At 37.6% G+C, this 14453-nt stretch overlaps 1 protein-coding gene across 1 annotated transcript in view; it reads left to right on the top strand.

Annotated features, from left to right (window-relative positions):
* RIC8B (RIC8 guanine nucleotide exchange factor B) overlaps positions 1-14453 on the top strand; it is a 38427-nt gene that overhangs the window by 20755 nt on the left and 3219 nt on the right. The window contains exons 5-9 of the mRNA XM_082482090.1: positions 3181-3334; positions 3680-3775; positions 6354-6498; positions 6652-6796; positions 8611-8730. Of these exons, the coding sequence (XP_082338216.1) occupies positions 3181-3334; positions 3680-3775; positions 6354-6498; positions 6652-6796; positions 8611-8730 (660 nt within the window). The remainder of the gene's footprint in view (positions 1-3180; positions 3335-3679; positions 3776-6353; positions 6499-6651; positions 6797-8610; positions 8731-14453) is intronic.

The following is a 14453-nucleotide window of genomic DNA, read 5'->3' as shown; positions in this document are numbered from 1 at the left end:
GTGTAGAGATGCTGCCCACACGGACCTTATGGAGACACCAAGTCAAAGCAAGGATTCTCCGTAATTCTGAGAGGGGGAAGCTGAAAAGAAATGAGGATGGTTAGCATTGCCTCGTGTCACTTCACTTGTTTGCCCTTCTCCATCAGACTCAGTATAGCACTGCTTCAGTCTTTCTGTTATGCTGGGAAAGCAACTTTCTCCCTGTTAGCTAACTGTAGCAAGTTTGTTTAGTTCAAGTTGATAGAAGAAAGAATGCAAGTGTAGTATTGCTGCATGTAGTATTCGATCTTGATTCATGTCATACTCGAGGTTTTTCTGACATGCTAGAAGAACACTGCACAAGTTTTGACTTTTCGTGATTCAAATATTTCAGCCAGTTTACAGAGCCTGAGTTTTGTCTTTGAATGCTACAAGATGCAATAAAAGCTGAATAATTTAATACGCTTCTCCACCAAGACTATTCATCATAAGGCAACTCTGGAATAGAAAAAGTATAGTCAGAACTAACGCCCCTGCAAATCCTCAGAAGGATCAGGGGCCTGGATCAGAGCATCCCACTTCAATCCCCTGGTGTATTTGCTCAAGCAAACGTTTCATTCCTGATAGGAGCTTCAATAATGAACGAGTAAACTTGTGTTAGCAGTCTATAGCTAACATAGCGTAGCTAAAAAAATGAGGCTGTGTCATCGTTTGGACTGTTCAGTATGCTGGACTCTGACTGTGCGATCTCTGTTGCTAGAGATGAGGTGTGAGTCAGAGAGCAGAGCGCAACTTCTCGCTCTGCATTCTACCTGGAGCCTATCAGTAAGGCAATTATGAAAATAACATTAAAAATGGAATAAAATATAAGCAGTCCTGAATGCAGGATGAACTTTACCAAGCATCAGAGAGGCATAAGTATATTTCTTAGAACTGCTGATCACTTGCACTTCTGTAAGTTTGTAAATCTGCAGCATGTTAGGATGCTTAAATTAAGGGTTTGGGCAGCCTATTAAAGCACATTGTATGAATGAATGCTTGTGCTCTGAATGTTTAAGTTGAGGATGTATTTTATGCAATCATCAGGTGTTGGATACATGCTCTGAGCTGTGATGTACTGATTGTCAGTGTGACTCTATTTCTAATAAATAAGCAGAAGTTACCTATAAAAATATCTTAACTAATTTAGTACCTGGTATTGTTGTCATTATTGTGGTTCTGTCATGTCATTACTTAACATTTGAATATGAACAGCTTAAAGCACCACATATTAGAGCGAGTGCCATTTTTGCCCACTAACAAGGTTTTAATCAAGGCATTCAGCAGCTCTAAATAGGCCTTTGCTTCTGAATTTGCATATCAGGAGGGGGCTGGGAGCATGAGTGGGTGGATGTCATGTCCCAGTGATTAATGATCTCTAGGAAGCCGAAAAGGGGAGAGTAATATACGCAGTATTTCTACCCCCTGGAGTAGGAATGCAAACACTATTGTGCAGATCTGTGCATAGTCACTGACTTCCTGGTAGCTGGAGAATTTCATACACTCCTCTACCACAAATAAAACTGTCAGTGGAGTGACAAAGATCAGAAAGCCGGGCTTCATTTATTGAAAAGAATAGCTCAGACACAGTGATCCAGAAAATTAATTTTGTAGGTGTTTGGGAACTTGGTTGTTTAATAAGAAACTGGTAAAAAGAGAACTTTTGATGAAAGGCCTGAAGCCACCAAATATTTGTTGAATTTCAGTCTGTTTTGTTTCTGACTATTCCTGAATTATTAGAGAGGCATAACTTCTGTGATATAAAAGACTTATCTTAAACAGGAATTAGAAACAAAACAAAGAGAAGAAGCTTTCCAAAAGGTAGAAGTTATCTGAATTTCAATTGCTAACAGAGCAAAAGGGAGATGGCACAATGTGGAACAGCCACCAACTCTGATCAGACCAAAACTAGCGTATTTGTTAGAAAGCCTCTTACATTTGCTTGCCATGATTTGCTTTCTGTTGTACTAAACCTTTGTTAGAATTGTATTAATAACATAAAAACTGAGGGCAGCTTCTAAGTAAATATTATTAAAAGTGTTAAATGGAGTTCATAGAATCATAGAATGGTTTAGGTTGGAAGGGACCTTAGAGATCATCTAGTTGCAACACCCCTGCCATGGGCAGGGACACCTCCCACTAGACCAGGTTGGTGTTTGAAAAGTTTTCTCTATTCTTGGAACACTTCACCAATCCTTAAAACATCAGTGCTCATAGTTTCGTTAATAGCTTTGAGGTCTGCACTTGTAAGCCTGAATAGTTCTGTAGTATTTCTAAGTATGTCCGTTTATAATTTTAGTTGCACATCAGCAAGTAAATAATGACAGAATTCTAATTTTTGCAGCATCTGTGTAATTTAGCCCCCAGGAACATTACAAATGCAGGTCTGTATAATGAGAACAGGATAGAGAGCAAAATCAAGGGATGTGTACCATAGAAGAGACCCTTGCAAAGTAAGTTCCATCTTACTCAGTTAAAGAGGAGGGAGGGACCCTGTGGTCTAATTACTTAATGGATATTTGGGAAGTGCTCCTCTTTGTGCTTTGTAGAATGCAAAGACTGCCACTTACTGAAAGGTAGTGCTTGGTAAATAAACCTGAATCTTTTCTTAATGTGTTAAAATCCGCCTGTATTTCCTATACCCTACAAGCTAAGTGAAAGTGGAAGTATTTCAGAGGACCTGAGAAATTGCCACCACGACCCACTGTTATAGGAGGAGGAAATGTTTTCTGTGGTGTACTTTATCACATTAATGATGGTAATACGGATGTGATGTAAAATGTTTTAAGTTTCAAGCAGGAAAAAACCCTGGCTGCTGCAAATCAATGTGAGAGTTCCCCCTGCTGTCCTGCAAGATCAGCTGCTGTAACACTTCTGGAAGCTGTGCCTTATCTGTGGGATAGAATACTGTGGGGGCTGGAAGTAATAACGCACTGCTGCTGTATAGCTTTTGTCTTTCTTTTTCCTTGTTTGTTCCAAGAGCCAGCACTCGGGCGATAATGCATGCCACCTTCTTTAAAACCCAGAGAGTAGAAAACAAAGCATTGTTTGAGTTGCAGGGCCTCTTTTTGGTTGCAGTTGTACAAACAGTTTATGGTGAGTTGTACTCTGGTTTTAATTCTTTCTTCCAAATGAATAATGAATTTTTAAAATCTGTTTCAGCAATGCAATCAACCTCTTAAGCAATGTTCCTGTTTCTTGCTTGGATGTTCTTATTAGTCCATCATCCCAAGAGGAAACAGATATAAAATACAATGGTATGAATATGGGAGCGATTCAAATTTTACTGGATTTCATGGAGAAGAGAATAGACAAGGTATGGGACTATAAAGATTCTTGACAAAAGGGGCCTCCCTCTTTCATTAAAGCAAAAAGTGCACATATGGAAAGTTTCTTAGAATCCTTTCAGACAGCATGTCGCAGAAATATGGATATCCTTGCTTCTAGATTGTATAACACCTCAAAATTGAGAACAAATTCCTGTGACTGTCTGAAGCATACTTGCTTGCGTGTGTGAGAGGATGAACATTTGGCTCTTTATTTATGTCTATGTAAAGTTCATGTTTTGGCTGTCATATCGGACTTTATTGAAGGGCTCATAGGATTTGAAAAGGAAAATATACTTTTCAAAATCTTTTATTTGTATTTGGTTTTATTTTAGGGAAGCAGCTATAGAGAAGGTCTGACTCCAGTTCTCAGTTTATTAACTGAATGCTGCCGAACTCATAGGAATATCAGGAAGTTTATCAAAGCTCAGGTAAGTTAAATATTCATCAAAATGTGAATGCTAATGATGAAGTTTGAGGTTTGTAAGTCAGTGCAAGATGCCGATGCTGATGCTTTAAAAGTATGAATGGTTTCATATTAAATTACCCACAAAAGTTCTCTGCATTATTTTTTGTTTTTCTGTTTTTTTTCAGTCTGACAAATGTCAGCTATAGAAATAATTTTTCAGTTATGTAAATCAATAGATACTCTGGCTTAAGTTCCACAATACATTTTGTAGAGCAGTTAAGTGATAACATTAGGGGTATTGTAAAGCTGTGTTAACGTGGGTCACCATGGATCTTGTGACACAGGAGCAAAGAACTCAGTGAGGTTTATCCCCTTACATCAAAAAAAAAAAGTCAGTGCAGTTAATAAAACTTTGCAAAAGTGTATGGTAACCAGTGAGGCTACAGGTGTTTTGGTGAGTTCTGCCTGAGCTTTAGTTTGACCTCAGAAGGCAGGAGTCACTGGAATTGAAACTTGTGTACCAGAGTGCATCAGCTGTTCTGTCAGAGTAAAACTCTGTCCCTGAACAGAGGCACACTTCATCACTTGGTCTCTTAAAAGAGCTGTTTAATACAGTACAGACTGACTAGGCTTTTTACAGGAAAAACGATTTCCATGCCATGGTTAAAGACCTAAAGGATCTCTATGGCTTGGTGGTTGGGTGTGGTGTTTTCTGTTGGTTTTGCTGCTTTTCCTGAAGTGAAGTGGAGAGAATTTATAAGATGAGCAAGGGAAAGACTGCTGAAACAAGCTGAGAAATCTCCTTTTTCCTAAGCTGCGGTGATTTGCAGGTTGCAACTTAGATGCTGCTCACAGATCAAAGCTGTGCCTGAATTAATAAATGGAGTTTATAATGGAAAAGAACACATTTTGCATATGTTTTCTCCCTCTTTCATCTATACCAGAAAAGTGTTTTTGAGGAATTTAAGAAACTCGTTCTTGGTGTTTATTGATTTTGTTCAGAGCAGTTCTTTCCTAGGATACTCCTCTGATCTGTTAAGTAAAAGAAAAAAAAAAAAAAAACACCACCCCAAAACAAAAAGCCAAAACAATTGCAGAGCCAAATGTTCAGAAGTTAGAAAATGAAGTTGTCTGCATGTTTTTACGACATCTCAGTGTCTAGATGTCAGGATATAATTGCATGCTGCCTCTTACCACAGGACCACTGCCTCATATAGTGCACAGAATAGATGGATGCTGCTAACTGCATGACCGGATGTTTGATATTTTGAATTGCCCTCATTGTTAAGTGTTGGCCTTGGGCTTTATTTATTGTGTGCTATTCAAATTCTGATCTGAAGACAGAATGATTAATTTCCTCATGGACTGTCCTATGGCACTCATCACTGTATTAGTATTAGAGTATTCTAAAAACATTAATTCATTCTTACAACACTCTGTGAAATAGCAGTCATGGTACTATCCCCATTGGGGAAAGTAAGCAGGGACAAAGTAAAATGTTTTTGCTAATTGTTTGAATACTTAGTTTGAAAAAGATGGGGTCTGTTTTTTTCAAAGCAGTCAATACTGTAGCATTCATTTGTTTAAGTATCGGTTCCCAGTGAGTCCAGTTTCAGTAGTAATTGTGCAGTGATTTTGCACAGAACACGACATTTTTACATTAGTAAACCAAGAAGACAAAGGACCTGCAATTTCTTATGACAATTAGTGACATCTTTGGTTTCATTCCCTAGTAAAACAGTGAAGAACCATAATTCTTACAGGATTCTTCAGACCATTAAATATTTCATATTGTGGCCCAGATTTGTTTGCAAATCATGTCATATCCTGTGAATGCAAAAAATTAATGTAAGTCTTGAGTCTGAATGCATATGCATAAGGGAGTGGAAGTTATGTTGCAAAACCAGCCATATTTCAAGCACCTTCTGCCTTTCTTCAGGGTTGAAGTTAAAAATATTAATGACATTTAATGAGAAAATAGTGTATTTGAGGAAACGTTAAATCGTGTTTTCTCCAAAATATCTTTGAAACTTAGCTTCAGCTTTTACAAGAGAGTTTTCTGGGAAAAGTACACATTTACTCTGTACACTTAGAATTACTTTTTGAAGTTCATGGTAGTAGAACATGCAATGTTACTTATTTTCCTACTTTTTCACTGTAAGTATGTTCTGTGTAAATTACACATCATGTTAATACTGTGAGTTCTGTAAGCTGCTATTTTTAATGCTTTTGCCAGATATTTGAGGAAAACAGAAGAAACAAAGAACTGAGGTTACTGCTGCCTGTTAGCCAACTATTTTGGGACGTCCATTTGTGTTCTTAAACTCCTAATAGTTGTCCTTTTTTTTTTTTTTTTTTTTAAAGTCTATGTTTGGGACTGAGTACTCTTCTGCCCAGGATGGCAGACCAGAAGGCCTGAATATTTTAAGAAGCAAGAGTCATTACTAGTGCCTGTAAGCACAGTTGGGTTGATTTTATTCCTTTTTTTGAAGGAGCAGACCTTATAGTATTTTCTTGTTCTGTTGACTGTTTGTTTCTGCAAGGATTGGATGGGTACTGCCATGCATTCTATACTGTTTCTCCTTTATTTGTGCTGCTAGGTATTGCCTCCATTAAGAGATGTATCAAATCGTCCAGAAGTTGGCACAACAGTGAGAAACAAGCTTGTGCGCCTTATGACACATGTTGATCTTGGAGTAAAGCAAATTGCAGGAGAATTTCTTTTTGTTCTTTGTAAAGAGAGAGGTAAAAATTACTTTTTCTTCTCCCTTTTACATAAGGTCTTGCTGTAATTAGTATATTTGCGTCTTGCTGTAACTCTTGATTCTTGTAACGGTATGCTGGGGTTTTTTTTGCGGCTGATTATAGCCGAGTAATTTTCTGTATCACTCTTTGCAGTTGACAGCTTGTTAAAATATACAGGCTATGGTAACGCGGCAGGATTGCTGGCAGCAAGGGGCTTGTTAGCAGGAGGAAGAGGAGATCATTGGTACTCAGATGATGAAGATACAGATACAGAAGAATACAAATCTGCAAAGCCAAAGTATAGTATTGTTTTATCCTGTTGTTTTTTTTTTTTAATATCCTGTTACAATGTAGATGTTTTGACATAATATTTTTTGTTTCACGTTTTCCAGAAAGGCCAGTTTTGGAATTACATTTGCTTATATTAACTCCTGTCTCTTGTTGATTTCATGTTCTAATTATTGAGAAACCTGCCTCTAACAGTGACCATCATATAGTCAGATGGCTCCAGGGGAAAAAAAAAATCGTGAGAATGATTTAAATTCAGTCTGAATAACTATTTAAAATTCAAGTGTGAAAAGAGATTTTTGAGCAAATTTTAGAAGAAAAATATAGTAACAAACTTAGCAAGGATGGCTTTTGCCCCAGATTTTCCAGGAACTCACATGAAGTTGCCAAACTACAAACTATTGTTTGTGGGGTATATCTCTGTAACAGAAAATAAAGGTGTCAAATGTGACTTAAGGTTTTATGCAAAACTTTGTAAAAAAGGAACAAACCAGTAGGTCTAGTTTCAGTCAGTCAGATTACCTGCTACTAAAATTTTCGTAAAGAATTGAGTACGTAATGTAGGTAAACATGGAAGGAGTAAACAACTTCCATAGAAGTCATGTATCAGGAATCCAACACATTTGTTTGAAGGAGTCAATGATCATAGAGGAGCTCTGTCCTTTGATTTTTATTAATTGTAATTGATTTGGTATTAAAGGTTTCAGTTTGTCATGTTACATCTATATGATTTGATACCATTTTAAGTAGGTTCTGAAATTGTTGATAGTGGGCATCTGAAGCATGTTATTTTTCCGCTTTACTCCATTTTCCTTGAATTACACGGACATGAGTCTGTGATGCGGAGTTGTGGCTTATTGAAAGATTCTTGTTAAGGAACACAGATGAAAGACAAGATTAAACATGTGAGAAGTTACAGGAATTACATTGCTTCTATGCTAGGAAACGAACTCTGAAACAGGAGGTTTCTTTTTATTTCTGTACTTCATGATTATTTTTTCTTGCTCCTTTGTCTCTGCTGCTCTTTCAAAAGCCTGACACCCAGTAATATGCATACGAGTAAAATTGTAACATCTACCTAGTTAAAAGCTGACACTTAAATGAAACATTCGAGACAACTGTCAGTTGATTTATACATCTGATTTTCTGTATTGCTGTTAAATGTTTGTGATTAAACCGCTTGAAAAGATAATTTGCCCTGAAAATATTCTTTAAAACTACTTCTTTGTTTTTGTTACCATTTCTGTATTGCCGTTCACTTGTTTTAACAGTGAAAATAAAACTGGCATTGTAAACTCTCAAAGTAAAGTAACCTTAATTTGGTTTGAGCAAAGATCATCATGAGAGGGGAATAGTGAACTAATTCAGCAGTTCTTCATTAATAAGAAAATGTAACTGGAACCTGTCTGTATTTTTAAAATTAACCCTGTATAGAATTAGTTTTAAACAAGTATCTGTCATTCTGTTTCCCACCAATGTCATTATTACTAACGACATTGTCGTTATTACCATCATTATTCCCCTGCTTTCAAACTGCTTGTGTATGGGTTATAACATAACAAGTACTAGTGTACTGTGTATTTCTGAGTAGCTAACAAGAAATTAATATAGTGAATCATCAAGAAGACAATATCACTATTCATGAGAAAAGGCTACAAAAAAGCTATCTATGCGAAGGTTGGCTATTTAAAGTAAAAACTTCCATATGCAGTTGAGACAGTTTTAGTCTTGGTTTCTGTTAGTGTGTTCCTCCTTCCTCCTATCAAGACAGACAATTTATGTATTTCTATAGAAATGTAAACGGTCTTGTTTTTCCACCTCCAGCATTAACCTTATCACTGGTCACTTAGAAGAACCGATGCCCAATCCAATGGATGAAATGACAGAAGAACAAAAAGAATACGAAGCTATGAAGCTTGTCAACATGTTTGATAAACTTTCCAGGTATTGTGTTATAGCTGCTTTTGAGGGAAGCAGCTCATATCCTAGCTCTTTACTAAGGTCTAGTGCTTCAGAATAGTTCTGTGACCAACTTCTTTCCAGGATTAGGACCACTTTAACTGCAGAGGGAAATGTTTAGCACTTCAAAGAAAAGAGTGATATATAATAGGACTTCAGAGAGAACCTCTTTTGGAGAATATTGCACAGAATCAGGAAGATGTGGTGGTGAGGGGACCTGCCTCATGAACGGATAGGCTGATAATAATAATTTCTTCTTTCAAAGTATAGGACACAATCCAAGCCCAAGGCAAGGGTATTCATTTTCCCCAAGTCAATGAACAGCATCTCACGATAACTACTTATATGTGCTGCTTATATGAAGAACGAACACAGTGTGAAAAGAGTTGTCACCACAAGTAATAAGTTATATAATGGAGCGATTAAAAGGGAATTTACAATTAAGAATTACTGTGGATCTATTAGAATAAGTGAGGACTAGATTACAAATGAGCCTTTATAATTTGTTTTAAATGATTGAGGTAATGCCATAAAAGTAAACAGTACTTAATGTGACATAAAGGTGTACGTTATTGATACAGTGAGTTGATTTTTATTTTATAACTTTTTAGATACAAAAAGGGAACAGACCTGTGCTGTTAGGTATAACTTTTTTTTCTCTTTGACTCAATATGCCCAGAATTTGCTGTTTTTTCTTCCCCCATACTTGTAGCCGTATTGGAGTGATTGCTTGTAGTTTGTTTTCTGCATAAGCCAAGTTTTACATTCTTGAGGAACACTTAATGTAATACTAATTCACCATTGAACGGAGCTGTAGGAATTTGGGTAAATGTTTAAGTGGATCGTTCTTCAAGCAGGGGAAGACTCAGCAGCTAGAAATGTGTTTGTGTTTTGTGAGAGTCTAGATATTCAAATAACAAGATCTGTTGAGAGAAATTCAGCAAGCCAAGTGTTTTTACATCTCTATTAAAGATTAGGAATACAGCAAAAGATATGTGAGAATCTGGATTTTATATTAGCTGACAAAGACTGAATTATAAACAGGAGTGAAAGCAGGGAAGGATCTCGGAACAACTGATCTGAGACTGTCAGTGAAGTAATTGGATACTTTTTCACATTATTTACATGGAAAGCAAGTGTATTATGTTACAGTCTTTTTCATAAAGAGAAGATAATGCAATGCACACGTAATCTTAATTGAGCCACTACGTAAAATGGAATGATTGCTTTGTAAGCTAGAGAATTAAGATGCTGAGTGTTAGGGGTACCACAATAAGATTGCTAAACGGTCTAAAACTTTTTTAAAAGGAAGATTGAGACCGGAGATAAACTAAGACTGAAGACAAGTCAGTTGCTATCACTATAGCGGTTACACACACAAAGTCCAAATGGCGTTACTGTAGCATAAGAGCCTTTTCAGTTTGGAGGATTGGAGGCACCTGCTGTGTTGCCTGTTACAAACTGACAATAACCGAGCAGCTGGTGCCCTGTGTCACTACTTATCCTCTTGGCCAGTAGCATTACTTTCACCTTGGGCTTTCTGTGTCAGTTACATCCACCTGCAGTTTCTTAGACTGCAAACTCTTCAGGGCTGGGACTCTCTTTGTTGTAAGGTTTTTGTTTGTTTGTTTTTTAGTATAGTGATTACTGTGGGACAGTGTTGTTGATGTGACCCCTTTAGGTGCTGTGATAACATGAATAAAATCACTTGACTGTTCTTCCCTCCCTTTTTTCTTTTACTGAAAATGGAGGGGGCGGGCAATGCTGGCAGGAAGGAAAAAGAAAGTAAGACTTGGTTTTGGGAGGCTGTGGGATGGTTTTTTAATGAATGTAATTGAATGCAATTGTGGGGTTTGCAGATGTTAAATAAAATGGGAAGCTGCCAGTCTTGTATACAAGAAGAAAGAGTTAGTAACGTGCTGGAAGTAGTGGGAGTCCCTTCATATTTTTGGAATGGAATGCTTCTGCTTCTAGCTTGAGCCCTTCAGTGCTGGGAGCTTTCAGAGCCTTAAAGCTACCAGTGGAATGCACTTTTTTTTCCTTTGTTTGCAACCTACAGATTTAAACTGGAGGTTGCTTTGATAGGAATCTTCAGTTGATTCTGGGTTTTGAGTATTGCTTTGAGGCAGACGGCTGGTGGCAGGTTTCCTACTTCTGCTGGTCTTTATTGTCACCGTAGGAGGGGACATATACCATGAACAGAGCAGTTTCCCTTTGGTGCAGTGCTTGGCTTGTAAGAGGGGAGAAAGTTTGCCAGGGAACCAACAGCTCCTTCTTTTAATCTTGAAAGAGTTTATGTAACTTTATCTGTGTAACTTGAACAAGACCTTAGAGAGAACTTGCCTGATGTACAGTGAAACCGGTTTGCTTACTACACCTGTATTGTCCCAGTAATGGAAGCTAAGCTTTAAAGAGCTAGCATGCTTTTACTGGAGAAAGGTATGGAAAAAAAGAAGTTGAAGGACTGACAAACTTGCTTCCCTTCCTGACTGATGCGGATAATCAGGCCAGTCTGTCACCTTCTAGATTTGGCTTTGACTGACTCTGTATCATTTTTGAAAAGTTACCCGATGACGGGTTGAACTCAGAAAACCATACTACTTCACTGAAAAGTTATAGCCTTCATTAATGGCTTCTAACTGTTGACACTGTACCTTTTGTACAGGTTTACTGAAACTATAATTAATAAAGTAGCATTTTCTCCCTTATTCCATAAGATGCAAGGGGATTTTTGCCCTCCAGGTTTCTCTTTATTTTCAGCATTGGCACTGAAGAATTGAAACTGCTTTGAGGTAGTGTAAAACTGGTCAATGCATTAAGTCATTTCAGGTCTTACTTCCAATATTTTTCTATTCTGCTAGGTTGTTGGTGTTTAGGCCTGTTCATGGGGTAATTGACCATCAACAAGGCTAGATTAAAATTAATCACCCAGTTTTGTTTTATCAAAATGTGTGGAGGAAAGCTGAGTGTTGTTTGTGAACCCATTTCCCTTGTCCCAATATTTTAACATAGTCTTGGGTTCTACAAAAGCTTTTATAGAAATTAGTATTTTGCTCAAATTTGGCTGGATGAGATTACTTTTTAAAATCATCAAATATATATAAATTATAAGTGTAAATTAAGAGGGAAAATCTTGATTTACTGCAGCTCTTGGGAAATACAGAAGATACTTAGGTAGTTTGCTGGATGCCTGAAATTGGCCCTAAAGTAACTCTGTGGGCTTTGTCTGCAGTGGGAGTTGATACTATCTTGTTGATTCATTGAGGATTGTTTGGTGACTGTAAATCAATGTCCTCTGTATGTGATGCACATCTTTGAGCTTTGAAAAACTCCCCAGATCTGCAAAAAGATTGACCTGAACCTTTCATTCTTGCAAAATATCAAGTTAGCCACCTTAAATCAGTGTTGTTTGATATTCTGTCTGTTTATATCATAGATTATTGGAAATACTCTGTGTTAATTAAAATGTCTGGAAAAAATGCTAACATTTTTTCTATTATAAATGGTAGGTAGAATTGTATATTAATTGACTAATTTAAAATGTCAGGATGCTTTTTCCAAGCCAACCTTGTATTAATAGCAAGAATCCTTTTGCTGATGAAATGGTCTCCAATTATCACAGCTTGGGTTTTGTTGCACATTGAACAGAAGTCAACAAAACGAGTATGTAAGAGAACCTGTCTAAATAAGCAACCATACTCATTAAAACCACAAAATTAATCAGAGGGTGAATGAAGAAGGCAATGTTACATAGATTATTTTTTTTCCCTCTTCTTTCTAATCATAGAACAAAATAATGTTACATGAAAGGATCGGAACTATTATGTAGTACTCAATTATAAGGAGGTGAATAGGTCCCTAACATGCCATTTTATCAAAGGAGCAGACTGGTGTTCACATGATGGCTGTTTCATTGCAGACACCGTCATTAATTCCATGTGTCAATACTGCCCTGTAGCACATAGAGCAGACAAGAAAGAGTTACCCTTCAAAACAATGATTTTTGAGTCGTTATCAAGGTAAATGGCAAGCAGGAAGCTAGAACTTGCATAGATATATTTGAAGGGACACTTGGGAGATCTGGAAGTGGAAGAAGAGAATGCATTTTACCAACTGTTTAATTATGGTGTGTTTCTAAGTACACTTGAATAGAATGCTTTGTTTGCATTAGAAAAATGAATGTTGCAAGAAGGTGTATTTGAGTATATGGGAGGTCACATAGGATATTCAAATATGTATAAATACGCACATTGTGTACTTGTCTGTATCTTCGTGGATACAGAAGTATTCCTACTGCCACCTACTGGGCTGAAGCAATCTCTCTTTTGCGCTATAGATGGACCGTAAATATCCAGTTTCTAGTTAATGAACTCTCTTCTGAGGCTTTAAGTGGCAGTTTCTGGTGCTTCCCTTGCCACCTTGTATTTCACCTTAAACAGAAAGCACGTCCTTGGCTAGCCCAAGTTGTCAAAGCTCAGTTGAGGTCTCTAAGCAGCCAGTGCTAAACTGGCAAACCACTGAAGCTGGCAGAGCTGAGGAGACTGTTCATACTGGGTAAGAATCAGCACTGTGGGCTGTTGTGTAGTACTGGAGTCAGCTGAGTGATGCCTCTTGGAATCCTACCCAAAATTCTGTTATTTAGGAGGTAGTTGTTCCAAACTTCCGAAGCTAGTTTTGTAGGCAGCCCAGATCTTTTCATCTATTCGTCTCCCTGTATATTTTTACCCTTTGAAAAACAGGAGTAAGCTTGTGTTGTGTTCAGAGCTTGCAGTCAAGTCTTCACCAGTGAAAGGATGCCATGTTTGACACCATTTTAGGTCTAGATTACGGTTAGGAAAAAAAACGGGCTGATCCCTGCTTCTCCTGCTACCTCTTCTTTTGGTGACCTAGAATATTTCTGTCTTCACACAGTTGAGTTTTACTGGGTAGCATTTGTTCTGAGGAAGGATGTATGGAGTTCAGCCTCCTAATACAGAGCAAGGACAGCAAACTTGTAACAACCATCATCCTGTTCAAGGACATGCAAAGCAGGAAGCTCGTGCAGGAACAGAAAGGTAATTGATAAACGTCCTCGTTATTCTATGAAATGCGAGATCAGCCTAGCTCATGGTTAAAGCCTAGAGAGGAGGAAGCACATTGGGAGTGAACGCAGTACAGCGCAAATCATAATGAGGCACTTTGAAATGAGTACAGTGAGCTGAGAAACAGGCTTTTGGGCATCACAGAAGGTACAAATGCATGTCAGTGCCTCAGACTTCTACATCACATTGTCATGCAAAACTTAGTGCGTTTATCCCCAAAAGACCCCCACAAAGACCACAGACCAAGGCTTGTGCGTATGGATGTGTCTTGTCTATTGCATTTGGTGTTCAGTGTCTTCGCAGGTGACTCATCAGGAGAGAAAAAGTTTCTGGAGTGTGTGTAACAGTGTAAACGGGAAGCATGAATGGGGAGTTGCAGAGACAGTTATTTCTTTAAAATTGACAAATTATGAGATAGGACTTGTTGACAATATCTTTAAATAGATCTGATAAGTATCCTTATGTGAGGACAAGGAGGTCCTTTCATAAGGGGACCTTGAGACCTTGTTTTCCTGTGTTTCTCTTTCCTTTTTCTTGAAGTGTTTCTTTATCCTTTACTAGCCATTATAATTTGTTTATTACCAATAATAAATTATAAATGACTGGTAAATGATGTGATTTTATGAC

This window comes from Vanellus vanellus (assembly GCF_965231255.1).
Source record: "Vanellus vanellus genome assembly, chromosome: 1".
Classification (NCBI taxonomy): domain Eukaryota; kingdom Metazoa; phylum Chordata; class Aves; order Charadriiformes; family Charadriidae; genus Vanellus; species Vanellus vanellus.
This window is presented reverse-complemented; position numbering and strand designations above follow the sequence as displayed.